The sequence below is a fragment of the Orycteropus afer genome, unplaced genomic scaffold (assembly GCF_000298275.1).
Source record: "Orycteropus afer afer isolate SDZICR_OR568_19922 unplaced genomic scaffold, OryAfe1.0 scaffold00392, whole genome shotgun sequence".
Lineage (NCBI taxonomy): Eukaryota > Metazoa > Chordata > Mammalia > Tubulidentata > Orycteropodidae > Orycteropus > Orycteropus afer.
The window spans coordinates 1,308,793-1,326,626 of NW_006921979.1; the positions used below are offsets into that span (position 1 = coordinate 1,308,793).

Genomic DNA, 17,834 nt, shown 5'->3' on the forward strand with positions numbered 1-17,834 from the left:
ATATGGATGAAGATCAAAAACATGCTCAGTAGAATAATACAAACACAAAAGACTATTTTAAAGTTTCTTTAAAAAGACAAATCTATAGAGACAAAAAGTAGATCATTGGATGCATGGAGGTAAGAGTAGAAATTGACTATGTATGACCACAGAGAAAGCTTCTGGGGTGATGGACGTGTCCTAAAACTAGTTATGGTGGTTGCACAACTGTATTAATTTTCTGAAACTCATAAGCATAAACATTTGATTGCATCTATATATATTTATTACCATTTTAAAATATATTGAATGTACAAAGTGAAAAATTATGGTCATTGCATTTCTTAAGATTGTTGGGACGCCAGTTCCTTCATTTATCCATGAAGAAATGTTACTTGTTGATCAAATGAATCAGGAATCATCCTGAATTGTTTTGCTGTTTTTAATTTTTATGGGTGTAAACATAATGATGGAAGTACAGAGTTATGTTATGTCAATCTCATGCAGCTTTTGAGCTCCTTCCAAATTGTATAGCAAAAAAACACAGTAATCCATTATCCGCATTATTATTTTTAATAATGTATTGGCTAAGTTAACTTGGTCTTTAGTTTTGTTGAAACCAAAGAATTGGAACCTGACTTTGAAAAGATTTTCAAATATTACTATTTTCTCAGAATCTGTACAATTTTAGTTACCTCTTTTGTGGGGCATCCTAGAGATTTTAATACCGAGCTCTGGTAGCATAGTGGCTAAGACACTTGCCTGCTAACCAGACGGCTGGCAGTTCAAACCCACCAGCCACTCCTAGGAAGGAAGGTTGGGCAATCCTACTTCCGTAGTGATACTGCCTCGGAAACCCAAGGAGGGGTCGCTATGAGTCGGGTTTGACTCGACGGCACATAACAACAACAATTATAAGATTCAGAATGCTCAGAAGTTGCCTTTTGTAAAGTGGGAAAGGATTAATAAGAAAGAATACATTTAGAAGTTGAAAATCCAGTTTGAAGACTCTGGTAGCGTAGTGCCTAAGGCCCTTGACTGCTGACCGGAAGGCTGGAGGTTCAAACCCACCAGCCACTCCTCGGAAGGAAGGTTGGGCAATCTACTTCTGTAGTGATACTGCCTCCGGAAACCCAAGGAGGGGTCGCTATGAGTTGGGTCTGACTCAATGGCCCATCACAACAACAAGCCAAAATCAAATGGCTTGATTGCTTTATACAGATCCGAGGATAACAAAATAAATTCAGCAAATTGGATTGGAGTTGAGATTGACTCATCTGACAGCAAACTCAAAGAACAAACAGAAGTTGGGCACAGGAGCCCATTCAGTATACCTGTTAGTTCAAGAGTTCCTTGAAATGATGCCAAATGAGGGTCTTAAATTGGTACTGAGAGGATGAGAAACACCTTTCAGTATCTTAAACAAACCAATGAAAAACCCCAAAAATCTAAAGTTACTGATCCTATGGAAAAACTAACCTAGTCAGTCAAACAGAGCACCCTGAGCATAGTAGACTACTGACTTTAGGGAATTATGGAGTTCAGAGATTGGCAGACTTTCAAAGGCTAAAGTGAGTTTACATCATTTGTAGAAACATAAGTCATCCAAGTAAGGTAGTTGTTGACTGGTTTGCATTCAGTCATGCATTCATTGAAGTGAGTCCATTCCTGATTGGCTGGCTTTCAGAAGTAAGAGGTTATCACTGATTGGTTGGTTTGCAGATGTATATTGTTGGTAGTTCTGGTAGTTACTTGTTACCATAACTATTGTTGTGCCATAGAGTGGATTCTGACTTAACAGACCCTACATGACACAGTGGAACTGATCCCATAGAATTTCCTAGGCTGTAATCTTTAAGGCAACAGATCTTTGGGTTCTTTTCTTTCATGGAGCCACTGGTAGGTTTGATCCTCACCACAAACCTTTCTGTTAGCAGCCGAGCACTTAATCATTGTGCCACTAGGGCTCCTTACCATGACTATAGAACTGTTTCTTCTTAATTTAGAACGTTTAAAACCTGTTTTGGTGGTTACCATGGCTACTGATCAATTAGGGTTTCTTTTTTGTTTGTTTAAAGAATGTGGGAATATTTATTATGTGATCTCCACTGCAGAAACTTGTAGGATCTTGATCTTCTCTTTCTATCCTTAGTACTTTGAAATTTCCTAATGATGATAAGCCTTGGTATGGCTTCTTTTTTATTTTTATTTTGTTTGGATTTCCCTATTTTATCATGCTGACCACTATAACTTTTTAGTCTGGTCACTCATAGTCTTTAGTTTACCTCTAATTCCAGAGCATTTTCAGGATTATTCAGGGGCACATAGATTCCATGTCTCTACCTCCCCCCCATTTCAGGAATACACATTTGGCGTCTCCTTTCTCTGCTAACTCACTTGTTTTCCTCTATTCCAGGAGTTGGCAAACTTTTTCTGCAAAATGCCAGATAGTAACTATCTTGGGCTTTTGGTCCATGTGATCCCTGTTCTAACTGCTTAATTCTGCCATTGTAACAAGAATGCAGCCGTAAACAGTATACAAATGAATGGATGTGGCTGTATTTCAGTAAGACTTTATGTACAAAAATAAGTAGTACATCAAATTTGTTTTCAGATCCCTGCCCTATCCTGTTGATCTTCATTAGATCATTAATTGAGTGAGGACATGGGTTTTTGTCTTTTTTCATTGGGTATATCCCTGACTCTTAGTAGGCACTCAGCTATTATTCAGGGTTACACATGGTTCATAGTATGTTTGTATTTGTTTCCTGTTCTAGTTTTGTGATGGCTTCTGAGGAAAGGGGTGGTGGGAGACATGTTTGTTACTGGCATCTTGTAACAATAAAATACTTCTTTGTGCTGTGTTATAAAGACCTCTACTAATAGCATCCTTCAGGAGATGTTTATATAATGTTCCAGATTAGCACAGTATAGTTAACAGTTTTAAATAAATCTGCTTTCTTGGGTATGTCCTATTTATATAAGAAGCACAGGAATACAAAGGTATTCCTTAAGAATTTATTCCTTTTTTTTTTTTTTTTTACGTATAGGTTTTAACAACAGGTTTGCACCATGCGTGAATATAAGTTAGTCGTTCTTGGCTCAGGAGGTGTTGGAAAGTCTGCTCTGGTAAGTTGTTCTCACTGTATTTAAGCTGTTCTCTCCAACACATGTTCTTTTGCTTTGGAGATTTAGGTTTTGATTACTAAGCTTCATTTGTTTATTAAGATGAAATTTCATAATGGCTTAAGAAGCATTATAGTATTTTTCTTGTAATTATACTCAATTTTCAGTTATATCTGGGTGTATCATTTTCTGGACATTAGTTCCAAACTGATGTAAGGTACAGCAGAATATAGTTTGGACTAAGCACAGAGGGTGAGAACATATAAATATGTGTCTCTTTCTATTTCAGAGTCAGATAGAAGTAAATTTTGGTCTTTTTCTTTGTGAGTGGGCTTGTATTATTTATTTCATGTTAGGAAATATCAAATAACATTTATTTTAAAAAGCTTTTCAAGTGTTAACTTTGTCTAGTTTTTCACATAATTTTAGTAGCCACATTTTCTGCATCAAGGAATACTATAGCAAGAAAAGACACAACTTGGAGGTGGGGGGTGGGGTAAGGGAGAAGCTTACAGGAGATAGCGTGAAATACTTGACAGTTTAGCAAAGCCCCACAAGAAGACCTCTTTCTCTCAAGTGACATAAAACGATCTCGGGACATAAAACCATCTCACTTGGCCACTCAAGAGTAGCCAGAGTAGCACAGAACTTGACATGCTTGGATCAAACTCTGAAGTACAGATTGACATGAGCTGCTTTTTCATTATAAATATATCCAAAGTAATAGGGAAATGTCTTGTATGTGCCCATGTGTGTATATATTCAATAGCTAGTTATATTCTAAATAAAATTCAAATTTGGCCCTTAAAACTGAAACAAAAGACATTTCTAAGAAAATTTTCTCACAAATGGATACATTCAAATGTATTACGTTTTTTTCATCAATGGTATAATCTCCAAAGTGAAATCAGTAGTTTGAATTTACAGATTTAGATTTGTTCTTATGTGGGTTTTTTTGTTGTTATTGTTTCTTAAGAAGTCTAATGGTGTGTTCATTTTTTTCAGACTGTGCAGTTTGTTCAAGGAATTTTTGTTGAAAAATATGATCCTACGATAGAAGATTCTTATAGAAAGGTATCTTATTTTAGAAGGTCATTTGCTTTTGATACACACATGTATATACATATGTGTGTGTGTGTGTATATACACACACACACACTTATTTTTAGCTTTATAATTACTGAATGTTATGTGTAAAATAGAATGAAGAGACAGATTTAATTTATAAAATTATTTAGGGAGCAAAGTTCACACTTGATTATTCCCTGGCATTGTGTGTTTGCCAGTTCTGGAGAATCTTAAGCACTCATATGCATGCACGTAGAGAATCTTAAGTTTATTGTCTAAAAATTATAATTTGACCTGTACACTTTAGAGTAAGGCTATCCATTGCCTAAGGCATTTGACTGCTAACCAGAAGGCTGGCAGTTCAAACCCACCAGCCACTCCTCGGAAGGAATATGGGGCAATCTACTTCTGTAGTGATACTGCCTTGGAAACCCAAGTAGGGGTCGCTATGAGTCAGGTCCAACTCAACGGCACATAACAACAATAGCAACATCCATTGCAAGTGGTAACCTTCATGTTTTTCCCTCTAGAGGGACTGAATAGTTCAGACTTCCTTCTTTTTAACCTAGAGATGTGAGTCCAGGGGTCTCCCCAACATTTTTACTTAGAATTCCTTGAGAAAGTGCCACTGCTAACAATAGAAAAGTAAATTTCCATGTCCTAACACAGCATGTCATGATAAAACTTAATATACAGATTTTTCAACTTAGTATGAAGAGAATTATCTTCTCATGTTTGCGTAGCAGCCAGCCTTGTCCCTGCTGTACAGATACTGTTTCTGTTTCTCTCACTACGTCCACAGTCATTAAAAAAAGAAAAAAAACTGGAAACCCTTTCCTATACCTCAGCTGTAAGGCAGTGTTACTCTTTTGTTTTCACATCTAAGTACCTTTTTTGTCTTTTTTTTTTTACCCTGGATAATATTAGACAAAATAGGTAACAGGGTTATATAATTCATTTGATAGGCTATGGCACTATTTGCTACCAGTAATGGTAGGGGCTATGGTTATCTAGAGAAATTGAAGTGTATCCTAAAGTATTATGGGGGAGTTGAGAAAGAAACATTTCTAATGTTGTTAGAATTATGTTTGAGCTGTTTTGAAATCATTTCCTTTCCAGCATTAAATGCTGAATGATTCATATTGAGTCAGTGTTATAGGTATCCTTGTGTTGAGAACAAGATTTTTATACCTGATACAATTTAGGGATCTGTGAACCTTGGTTATCTGGTTATTCTTAAGTATTGCCTGGGATTTCCTTGTAATGTAGCTATAATCTGTCTGTTTTTAAAATCATATTAGCTTTTGTGTATGCTAAGGTATTCTTGTGTACATAAAAACTAAATTATTTGAATTTTTTCCTCAGCAAGTTGAAGTAGATGCACAACAGTGTATGCTTGAAATCTTGGATACAGCAGGAACGGTATGTAATTAAGTACCAAAGTGTACGTATACTTTCTACAATACTGCCCTCACAAATGCTAATACTCCAAAAACCATGTATTCATTAAGCTTATTAAAAGTACTAGCATTAAATATGGAAACTGTTTATCTTATTCTCTTGAACTCTTACATTATTTTTTATATTGTACTTTCTAATTACAATAGGTCAGTTATTGAGGAATTATTTAGAATGTTAGAGTGAGAATTTTTTAAAGTTCACGAATACTTGTAAAGCAAGTTAGAATATTATATTGCTGTATTTCAAATAATGTGAAAAAGTCATTATTAAGAATTTTTATTTTTCAGTGTCTGTGTGAAGTATTTTGAATGGTATCTTTCCTCTTCAAAGTATTTATAGGCCAGCTAGACTTATAGGTATCTGAAGTTGAAGGGAAGATTTATTTCAGGTTTATGGTATTCATTCAGCTAATGTTTGAGTACCTGATATACCAGACATTGTGTTCTTACCCTCAAATGTTCACAATCTAGTGAAGGAGAAAAATTGTAGGAAATGACAAGATATGGGTAAGCACACTAATGGATTCCATAGAGCTAGAACATTAAGTAGCTAACCAAGTTGAGGGTACAATTTGGATGCCTTACACATTAAGAAATTTTTAAAAATTTACCATATGTAAGAGCTGCCTTTAAGTAACTTTTGGAGATGAGCTGTTTCTAATCTATATGAGTATATTTATTATACATAAATCTACTCTTGTCTGTTATTTTAAAATTAAAAAAACATATTTCTCGAAATACCAGTTTTTCAAATTATATTTTGCCATGGACTATAATCTTAAGAAACATTATATAATACTGTAACACTCTTCTTCATTGGGGTATAATTATAGACTACTTTGAAAATTGTCAAATTAAGTGTCAAAGCTTTTTTTTTTTCCCTCCAACTCTAGGAACAATTTACAGCAATGAGGGATTTGTACATGAAAAATGGACAAGGCTTTGCATTAGTTTATTCCATCACAGCACAGTCTACTTTTAATGATTTGCAAGATCTGAGAGAACAAATTCTTCGAGTTAAAGACACTGATGATGTAAGCTGACTTCCTAATATTTTTAAGCTCTTGTTTTGTAGTGGTATCCAATTTAACATTTTTTTCAAGTTTATGTATTTCTTGCTTTTCAAAAACTTTTTCTTGAAAGGCAAAAATACGTTTTAACACTCAGTACATGTTTTCAAATATATATATAATGTAGAAAGTGAAAAATTCCTTGCTCTGCCCTTATCCTGTATAAAATAAATTTTATACCCTATCTTTAAACCATATGTTATGTAAGGAGAGGGAAAGGTTGTAGAAGGCAAATGTTAATGGAGCAAATGATGTTCTGGCCAGTTTCTGGTAGAATCAAAAGTTTTTATTTTTTTTTAAACAAAAATCAGACATACATATGAACAGAACACATAACAAGCATCTATAACTTTGAAAGAGCGTAATAATTTTTAAAAAAAAGCAAAAACATATTGGAATCTAAACTTGGTTTAGATGTCCCTTCAGAGTGCATCATAATGGGGTTTAATCCCTATAGAAAAAATTATTTTAATTCTTTATCATGGTATATATAGCAATGGTTCTCAAAATTGATTTTGATCAGAATCACCTGTAAGGCCTATTCAAACACAGATTGTAGGCCCACACCCCCAGAGTTTCTGGCTTTAGTAAATCTGGGATAGGCCCAAAGAATTTCTGTTTCTAAGAAGCTTCCAGGTGGTGTTGATGCTGCTGGTTCTACTCATACTTTGAGAACCACTGTACTTCAGTTAAATTGTAGCAAATATTGTGAGAGCTGGGAGGATACCACCGTAGATCGTGCCATTTTCTAGACTTCAAAAACAAGAGAACCTTAGAACCCTACATATTTATAGCAACCTCATTTTTCAATTAATCTGTTTTCTATTATCTCTAGTAACTAATGTAGTTTCATTTAGTTATTTGTATTAAACAAGTACTTACTGAACACCTAATACACCTGGGAACTCTTGAAGATACTGGGAAGCAAAAAACTTTGGGACATGGTTCCTCCCTTTAAGGAACTCAAAAAGAGTAAAAATGAGCATAACAAGTATTTATAGAACAATAAAAAATCAATTTGGCCTGGAATAAATACAAAAAGCTCTATGAAAATGGTAGATCTTTGGTTTGTAAGTCAAAGTAAATCGAAAAATGTGTTGAAGTTATCTTAATATAAAAAGAGGAGGGAAGATAATTGGAAGAAAAAAATATAACTGATGAGCCAATATGCAAAGTTGAGAATGTGCAGAAACTGAGGATCAGCCTAGAAAATGGCTTGGCTGCTTGACTGGAACATAGAAACTTGTCTGTAGTTCATGACATTGCTTTCCAACTTGAGGGGAAAAAAGACAGTAAGTAGCATTTTATGTTCCTAAAACCTACTTCCTTTTGTCTGATTTCCTGTGTACTATTTAAGTGGGATCTTTTAATTTTATTTATTAAGGATATTTAATTCAGATAAGGTCTGCTTCTGCTGGACTTTATCTTGAGAAAGTTTTAGATGGTTTTTTCTTTATAGTTGATCATTTACGTGATCAAAGGACCACACTCCCCACTTGCTAGAAAAAATGATTATACTAAAAGCATTTTTGGAAGTGAAATTCATTGTAAGACTATAAAAGGATTAATCCTACAAGACATCAGCTACATGTTTAAAGTAATTTTTTTTTAAATGATGGGGATGTGTGTGTAAAACTTAGCAGTGTAGAACTGCTAAAATCTTTTACATCCAAGTAAGAAAACTCTCCCCTAAAAAAAAAAAAAAAGTATTGTTTTCCTACATGAACTTTTTTCCCAAAACAATGCTTTGGAAAGTCAAAATGGTTTATACTGGTTTTGCAGAATAAGTATTATTTTATCCTATAGTGCTCTTTTAAGTTGATTTAACTTTCTAGCTTTTTAAAATAAACTGTAGGAGCCTTCCAAATGTGTCCTTCTTGTGTTGTGAAATTGAGCTCCTTATGTCATAAATGCATGTTGACATACCAGGAAATTTGAAGTGAATTCACACTCCTCAAACATTCTAAATCTTGAAATATATTGGCTTTCAGAGTAACACTTCTTTATACTTCTTTTTAAATGATTTTGTGTTTTTGCTTACTGTAATTACTGTTAAGTACGAGTCAGGTCCGACTCGACGGCACATAACAACAACATTTTGACGTAATTTTAACTTTTTCTTTCCTTTTTTATAAGTAAGTCATAGTTTTCTAACGATATTGTGAAAGATTCTTACTTGTATCTGTATTGATTCATTGAGGACTTACAGTATGTTCGTTTTATTCAACATATAGGGATTTTCCTTTTTTTCCTCTTTTCTTTGGAGTTACATTTAACAGGAGATAATAAGGTAATGGAGACAATTGACAATATAATTAATATACCTGAAAATCAATACTTTTAATTGTGCTTAAGTCTTCTAAATCAACATAATTAAGGCTTTCATATTTAACTAAATTTTATTATTACTGACTCTTTTAGTTTTCTTTGGATTTGAATTTGTAAGACATATTTTTATTATTTTATTTTTACCCTCACAAATTTTATTTTAGGTTCCAATGATTCTGGTTGGTAATAAATGTGACTTAGAAGATGAAAGAGTTGTAGGAAAGGAACAAGGTCAAAATCTAGCACGGCAGTGGAACAACTGTGCATTCTTAGAATCTTCTGCAAAGTCAAAAATAAATGTTAATGAGGTATGGCCAAATGTTACACTTAAGATAACTCTGTTTGAAATTCAACATTCATAATTAGTGGGAAATAATATGTATGTATTAATTCAGCCACAAATTAATCTGTGCAAAAAAGTACTACGTTGATCTTACAGTCAAAAAAAATCTTACATTAAACATATGCATATAAATAAGCTATTTCAGTCTCTCTATTAAATGTTGGTATAGTAGAATTTACTTTGAAGAAAAGTTTATACAGAAATGACAAGGATATGGAAAATAATTAAAGTCTTTAGGTATATAAAGGATGTTATGTAAAAGATGGAGACAGATTCAGAAAGGCCTGCATCTTCATTGTTCTTGCCTTGAAAGGAGCTTAAAGTTATGTTGTATAGAAAAGTTTGAAGAATAAACAATTGGCTTTTTTGTATTTTGGTAAATATTCTAATTAAATTAAGATCTCTGAGGCTCCTTCACTAAGGTACTTATTTAAGGAGAAAAATTTTGACCCTTCAAAACAACAAACAAAAGAACTCAGGAATTTTAAGAGCACCTGGTTTTACTGTGTTCACTGATACCCATAGGTGAAAATAAAAAATCCTACTTTTTTCATTTTTGGGTTTTTTTTTTTGTTGTTGTTCTTGTTAAACTTTTAGTTTTTTCTCCTGTAAATTAAAAAATTAATATATTTGCAGATCTTTTATGACCTAGTGCGGCAAATTAACAGAAAAACTCCTGTGCCTGGGAAGGCCCGCAAAAAGTCATCATGTCAGCTGCTTTAATATACTGAACACATTGTAGCTCTGAGCCAGGTATGTTTATTGCCTTTCCTCTGACATTTAATCACTCACCCTAAGGGCACTCTATCCAGGAAACAACTGTAGAATTTTTGTTAGTTCTAAACTTGAAACGATTACTTCTTTTCTAAGATATTCATAAGTGAGTATGATATCCTATTACATCATTTGGCTGACATCATCAAAAGTGAGGTATTCCACATAAGTGAATATTCTAGATAAGTTCATTTAATAAATACTTAATGCCCAATAGGGCGCTGGTTGATACTGGCGTTAACAGTGGAGAACAGGACCAACCTTCTCTCCTAACCTTGTGAAGCTAATTAAAGTCTAGTGAAGAAGGTAGAGAAACAATTGGAAAATATGATAAATGCTATGATGAGATAAATCCAGGGTTGGTAGTAATAATAACATCATCTAACATTTAAGACATTTACCATAGTCCAGGTGCTCTTTTGAGTCACTGGGTGGCAAAAACGGTTAAGTTTTACCTATTTAAAAGGTTTTCAGTTTAGACCCACCTAGAGGAGCTCTGGTAGCATAGTGGCTAAGACACTTGCCTGCTAACCAGACGGCTGACGGTTCAAATCCACCAGCCACTCCTCGGAAGGAAGGTTGGGCAATCCTACTTCCGTAGTGATACTGCCTCAGAAACCCAAGGAGGGGTCGCTATGAGTCGGGTTTGACTTGACGGCACATAACAACAACAACAGAGGAGCTCTGGTAGTATAGTGCCTGAGGCGCTTGACTACTAACCAGAAGGCTGGCAGTTCAAACCCACCAGCCACTCCTCTGAAGGAAGACGGGGCAATCTACTTCCATAGTGGTACTGCCTCGGAAACCTAAGTACTCTCTACATATCCATTGAATTCTCACAACAACTCTATGATACTGGTATCATTACTATTCTTGTTGTAGGAATGAGAGAACTGAGGCACAGAAGGATTAAATTACTTCTTAAGGCCATATAATTAATAAATAACACAGCCAGAATTTGAATCCAGATAGGCTAGCTCCCAACTCCATGCTATACACTGTGGTATTGTGGCTATTCTAAGAGTGTATAACTGGGGCATCAGACTTGTCAGACATGGACTGAGGGCTGCGGGAAAGTCTGTCAGTAAGACATCCAAGCCAAGATCTATAAAACAAGTAGAAGTTAGCCCCTGAAGGGAAGGAACCACTAATACAAAAGCCCAGAGGTGAGACAGCAAAGGAAAACTGAGCACACAACATTTTCATATAGATTTTGAAAACAAATGAGTTTTAATACTTGTAAAGCATTAGATCAGTGCATAGTACATAATAAATGCTCAACTGTTAGCTCCTGCTGTTATGCCAAAGGTGAAGATTTCTTGCTCAGTTGTCATTAAACTATTATTTTCTGTACTCTTATCCTTGAGAACTGTTGAAGTCTGTGGCCTTGCTTCCCCCTACGTTAAATGGCCCTTGTTACTATATCACTCTGGTTCTGTATCTTTTAGAGTTTCTGTCCCTCTGTTTAAGGCTTTCTGTTTAGCAGTACATCCTCTCATTGCTGATACACTCATTCATGTCCATGTGCCCATTCTCAACAGCACACTTGTGCCTGAACTCAAAATACATCTGTTCTTTCTGATATGCTACATCTAGTCTGCTACAATTTAGGAAAACTAGATTACCAAGCTTATTGAGATCTCAGGCTCTAAATGAGGGCCTAAAGTTCAACACATTTGTGCAGATTATTTCAGCCACATCTATATTAACAACTGTTTCTGGAGCTTACAATAAGCCTGAACTCCAGGATTTAAAAAAAAAAAAAAAATCAATGAAAGGAAACTTTTTTTTAGCCAAGGTATATATGCAGAAAATCATCCAAACTACATAAGTAGTTAGCAGGCAGTGAATTTCGATTTTACTATATTTACTAATAATTTTTAACAGTTTAATTACATATGATTTAAGTATAATAACAGCTTTTCCTGATAGCCATCTTAAAGTTGATAGAATCTGTGTAAATCTAGAATTAGACAGTCTATAACTATCAGTTGTAAAGTTATAGCCATCTTGGTATAGACACTTATATTTTCTAGTTCCCAGAGCCAACTTCTTAGCTTGTTTTATTAAAAGAGTAAAGAAGAAAGGTCTTGATGTTCTGATACTAGAAACCCTGATGTACATTCTATATTTTTACAGTGTAATTCCAGGATTGTACTATGAGAGGTTCACCCGTTTTCTTAGTAAATATCTATCTGTCTTTTAGCCTATTCTAATAAGGATAAATTTTAATGGAGTTCCATTAATCTTTGGAAGGTAGTAATAGAAATTTACACAAAGGTACTTCCTTTTTTTATATCTAAAATTTTCATTTGCCCATAAAACAAAAACAGTCTTTCAGTGTGGCACTGGAAAAGATTATCTTTTTGGATTAAAATGTCTACTCATGCAGTATGTTGCTATGACCTGTGTTATATTGTCATTAATGTAATAATTAGGACAAGACTCTGTTACATTCAGTTCAGTGCTTTAAGACTTAATGTGTTCCCTTGGATCTTTAATGTGCTTTCTTCAACTCATTTTTTTTTTTTTTTAATTAATTGATTTTTTTCTGTTTGGCAGGTCTGAAGAACTGTTGCCCAATTCAACAGTGCCAGCATTCCAACTTTGTTAAACCTACAACATCTTAAATGGACTTTCCTGTGGTGGTACCCTTTAAGAGGCAGATGAAAGCTACTACATCAGTTTGCACATTCTGATCACTTTGCAGTATCACAAGAGAGATTTTTACTTATATAATAGTCCTAGAGTATGCAACTGGTAAAACCAGAGGCTACATCCAGTATTACTGCTAAGAGACATTCTTCATCCACCAATGTTGTACATGTATGAAAATGGTGTACTGTATACTTTAACATACCCCATACTTTGTATTGGAGAGTACAATAATGTAAATCCTAAAAGCACCACTATTTTAGCATAATAAAAGAAAGTCCAAAGAGCTCCTATATAGACTACTCCAGATAACTTTGCTTCTTTGATACTTGTAGCTTATTGTAATTTTTTTCTTTTTTTAAAGAAATTCAAGGTCATTATCATTGTATTGTACAAAATCAGCGCTTTGATTAACACAGCTATATAGTTTTTTTAATTTTTGAAAAACCTGTGGAGACAGTGATCTTGTCTTTAAAATATGATAGTCCTTTCAGTATGTCTTAGATTAAAGACGTTGCCTTTAATATCTGTTGGGAAGGAAATGTCCAGACTTTTCAAATCTCTTATTATGTGTTTCCTTTTTTGTTTACATAGGGAACAATGTTTATAGTTGTGTGTACAGTGGGGGTCTACAACAAGAAGTGTATATTTTCAAACAATTTTTTAATGATTTAACAATTTTTGTAAATCATTTTCAGGCTTCTGCAGCTGTAGATTCTCACTGTGAATCCCTTGCTTGCTCATGCATAAGTGTATTTGCAATACCAAATATACAGGTTTAGTATTTTTGCCTGTTAGTGATTGTTTCACATGTGTAACGTTTTGGTTGAGATGTTAAATGGTGGACGAGTACTGTGGATGTGAATGTGGGAAGTAATTTTAATCATGTGTAATTGGTCACAAGGCCTAAGTTGCAGTAACTATTGCTGTTTTATTTAACAATGCCTTGTTGCTTTGTATGCATTAACGTTTGGGTGTAAAGATTGTGTGTCTTTTCAACAGGGAGCCACAGTATTTAAATTGACCAACCTAATGTTACAACTACTTGGAGGTGGCCAAATGTAAACTAAAAGCCTTAATTAAAGTGGTGCAATTTTGTATAACTTAGCATCAGTAGTTCAATAAATTTGGATTGCCATGCAAGGGCTTGCATTATAATTACTTGCCACTTGAATGTTTTGTGTAATGTTTAGCAATGCTAGTAAATAAATATGGGTTTAACTTCTTTTTAAATGTAATAGGTGCATTTTACAGTGTGGTTTCATAATTTAACATTTTGGGCAAGCCAAACTTATTAATTACAGGAATGATGAGTGAAAGATGTTAGATTTTTTTCTAGTATTATTTGAAAATCAACATAACCACCTTTTGAACTTTTCCTTGGGAAAGAATTTTGTAAATCAAGCAGTATTACTTATGAGCAAATGCCTTCTGGGTAATGATCAATAGCTCTTTGGGGTGAAGTAGGAAGGATTTAAAATACTTTGACAGATATTAAAATGATGGATTTTTTTTTTTTAATGTGGGATGAAGTTATACTTAGAATACAAAAATCTTCAAATGAAGTGGACTTGGTACTACTTTCTTTCTAAGTAATAGATCTGTTTTTCTTGTCTTAGTCAATTGTTTTATGAAATTTATAAACAAACTCTTAAACTTTCTCTAAGTATATGCCAGTTGCTGAAGCGTATCAGCAATTAATTAGTGATACTATCTCATTTAGAGTCTGCTAATTCCCTAAATGGGAGCTCTGGTAGCATAGTGGCTAAGGCACTTGACTGCTAACCAGAAGGCTGGCGGTTCAAACCCCCCAGCCACTCCTCAGAAGGAAGATGGGGCAGTCTACTTCCGTAGTGATACTGCCTCGGAAACCCGAGGGGAAGGGTCGCTATGAGTTGGGACTGACTCGATGGCACATAGCAACAACAACAATTCCCTAAATACAGGCTGTTTGCATTGGACTTTGATTTTAAGACATTTTCACTTAAGAGGAAAAAAAGTCTTACTCCTTACATACATATTTTACTCACATGTATTTAAAGACCTGAAGAAAAATGTAATGTATGTCCTTCCAGAAGCCTGCTTAAATAAGAGACTTGTTTGCTGGAATTAGTTTTACTTAGCAGTCATTTGAGTGAAAAACGGTGGAGTTGTGGAGCTCTGGTAGCATAGTGGCTAAGGACTTGACTGCTAACCAAAGGCTGGCGGTTCAAACCCACCAGCCACTCCTCGGAAGGAAGGTTGGGCAATCCTACTTCTGTAGTGATACTGCCTCGGAAACCCAGGGAGGGGTCGCTATGAGTCAGGGCTGACTCAACGGGCAAATAACAACAACAACGTAACACTTTATTATGTCTTGTAAATCCATTTAAAGAGCCCTGATAGCACAACAGTTAAGCCCTCGGCTGCTAACTGAAGTTAGTGGTTCCAACCCTCCCAGCAGCTCAGGAGGAAAAAGACCTGGCATTCTGTTCCTGTAAAGATCACAACCTAGAAAATCCTATGGGGCAATTCTGCTCTGCCACATGGGGACACCATGAGTCAAAAATCACCTTGACAACACCTAACAATAATAATACATTCATTTGACTCTCTTTGAGTCCACTGCCATCATTCAGTTGTTTTTAATACTTGTTGACCTACCAGATACATAGAATACACAGTTCTAGACTCTTAAAAAAAGAAAACCCGCTCCAGTCTAGTTTATTCCAACTCATAGTGGTCCTATAGGACTCAGTAGAATTGTTTATAAAGCTGTAAATATTTACAGAAGCAGACTGCCATCTCTTTCTCCCACGGGTTCAAACCGTTGACCTTTTGGTTAGCAGCCAAATGCCTTAACCATTGTCCCACCATAGCTCTTTTCTAGGCTGTTAAGAATGGATAAATGTTCAGATATTTAAGTACTTACTGTGTCCAACGTTTTTCTAGGGATAAGGATACAGTAGCAACCAAGACCAACTAAGACCCTGCACACCTGGAATTTACAGTGCATTGCAGGGAGTGGCAGTCCTGTGCATTATGGAACATTTAGCATCATCCTTGCCCTCCATTCACTAAGATGCCAGTAACACTTCCTACCCCAAGCTATGGCAACCAAAAATGTCTGCAAACAATATTTACAAAAATGTCTATGAAACACCAAATCCACCGCGGTCAAGTTAATTCCGACTCACAGTGACCCTTTAGGAGGACAGAGTAGAATTGCCCCATAGTGTTTCTAAGGCTGTAAATCTTTACAGAAGCAGAGTGCCACGTCTTCCTGCCAAAGAGCAGCTGGTGAGTTCAAACTGCCAGCCTTTTGGTTAGCAGCCAAATGCTCTAAGCATATCACCAGACATTGTCAAATCCCCCTTGGGGGGAGAGTTTGAAGGGCAAAATCACTGTGGTTAGAAACTACTGATCTGGTGAGAAACAACACAAGTTTTAGATGAGCTTTAGTGATACAAATTGGACAGATTAATGTATCAAATATGGATGTGGGCTTTGGAACCAGAATTTGTGAGTTTCTGGTCCCAGTTTTGCCACATCTTAGCATGTGACCTTGGTTGCCTCATCTATAAAATGGGATTAATAATAGCACCTACTTTAAAAGAGTTAAAAAAGAGAAGTGAACGCCAGTACTAGTCTGAATATTTATATGAATATGTGATGGAAAAAGGATTGTGGTTTGCCAAAAAGCACTGTTTTCTTCCCTATTAAACAGTAGTTGCAGCTTGGAAATACATACCATGTAGGTGGCCTTTTCTGGTCCTTAGATGGAAAAATAATAAAACAGTTCAGCCATAAAGCCATGAGTTCATTTTCATGTTCCCAAGTAAACTTGGAAAAACTTGAATGTTTAGAAGATACTTCATTACATTTTTCTTAAAAAATAGTATAAATCCTGTTTGAAACTTCATATTAGTACAACTTTTTTCTTAAATGTAAATAAATATATAATGTACTGCATGTGGACTTCATAATTAGAAAGTTATGTACTGTTTATTTAATCATTTCTTAGATGTGGGATAGCAAAGTCAAAATTCATCACTGCAATATTTTTCACTGAGTTTGCTTTAATCTGTATTGTCATGAATTTCCAACCATTATTTTGTCTCCTTTCTTTTAAATCTTAGAAATGTGAAAAGGAGTTGTAGTATTTTATAATGAATACTATTCCTACTACCTTAGAAATTTTAAGGTGTTTGCCGGCTTTGTCTCTTAAATCAGTGAGCCATAACAAATTGTGATTTAAAGGACTCAAATTGAAATAAATCTGTTTTATAATTTGTTACAGTGCATCAGTACATCTCATATTTTAGGAGTGTGTGAGAGAATTGTGGTAGATTGAGAATAGAACTAAATATATATTCCCTTAAGTGACTACTAAGAGAAAATCCATGGGTTTTTTAAAGTATCCTCCATACTGCAAATATTTTGAACTTGGTCCCTTGAAACATCTTTGTTAGTGGCTAATAGTAATTGGCCTTAGGAATTACAGATTTTATCCAAAATTGGGGATATATACACCTGATTTTTGTTTTCTAAAATCAAATTATACATTCATCATTCAGTTCTCATATTGTGTGTTTATCATGTTGCAGGCACTATTCACAATGCTGAGGCTAGCAGGGATGTGCTTGCCTTGCCTGCACGGAGCTTGCATTCTAGTGTGGAAGACAGGAAGTTGGCAAATGAGCAAAGCTGTAGTTCTAACAAAATCTGTCAAAATTTCTGAAAGCTTTGTTTTGGGGACAGTAACGATTTTAGAAAAGCATGGTATCATTTTTTATATGTTTGAAAATTATAGACAGTTATTACTTTATTCTGATTTGTGTAAAAGGGTGTGGAGAGAATTTCCCTGTTTCATGATGAACCTAGTGTAACCTGATTTTAATATAGAATATAGATAATTACTCATATTCTGCATTTATGGCAAAATGTACATTTATTTCTGAAAACACAGATCTTACAGGGTTTTTATGTAAATAATATGTTCACCTAGGTTCAAAGTTAACAGCAGTTTTAAATAGAGATTAAAAGCCTTTC

General features: G+C 34.8%; 1 protein-coding gene across 1 annotated transcript; it reads left to right on the plus strand.

Moving 5' to 3' along the window:
• The first annotated feature begins 3,051 nt into the window (after positions 1-3,051).
• On the plus strand, positions 3,052-10,097 carry RAP1B (RAP1B, member of RAS oncogene family). Its single transcript, XM_007953384.2, has 6 exons — positions 3,052-3,108; positions 4,111-4,179; positions 5,539-5,595; positions 6,527-6,667; positions 9,196-9,339; positions 10,011-10,097. Exons 1-6 carry the CDS (start codon positions 3,052-3,054, stop codon positions 10,095-10,097), a joined length of 555 nt encoding a protein of 184 aa, XP_007951575.1.
• Positions 10,098-17,834: the final 7,737 nt, after the last annotated feature.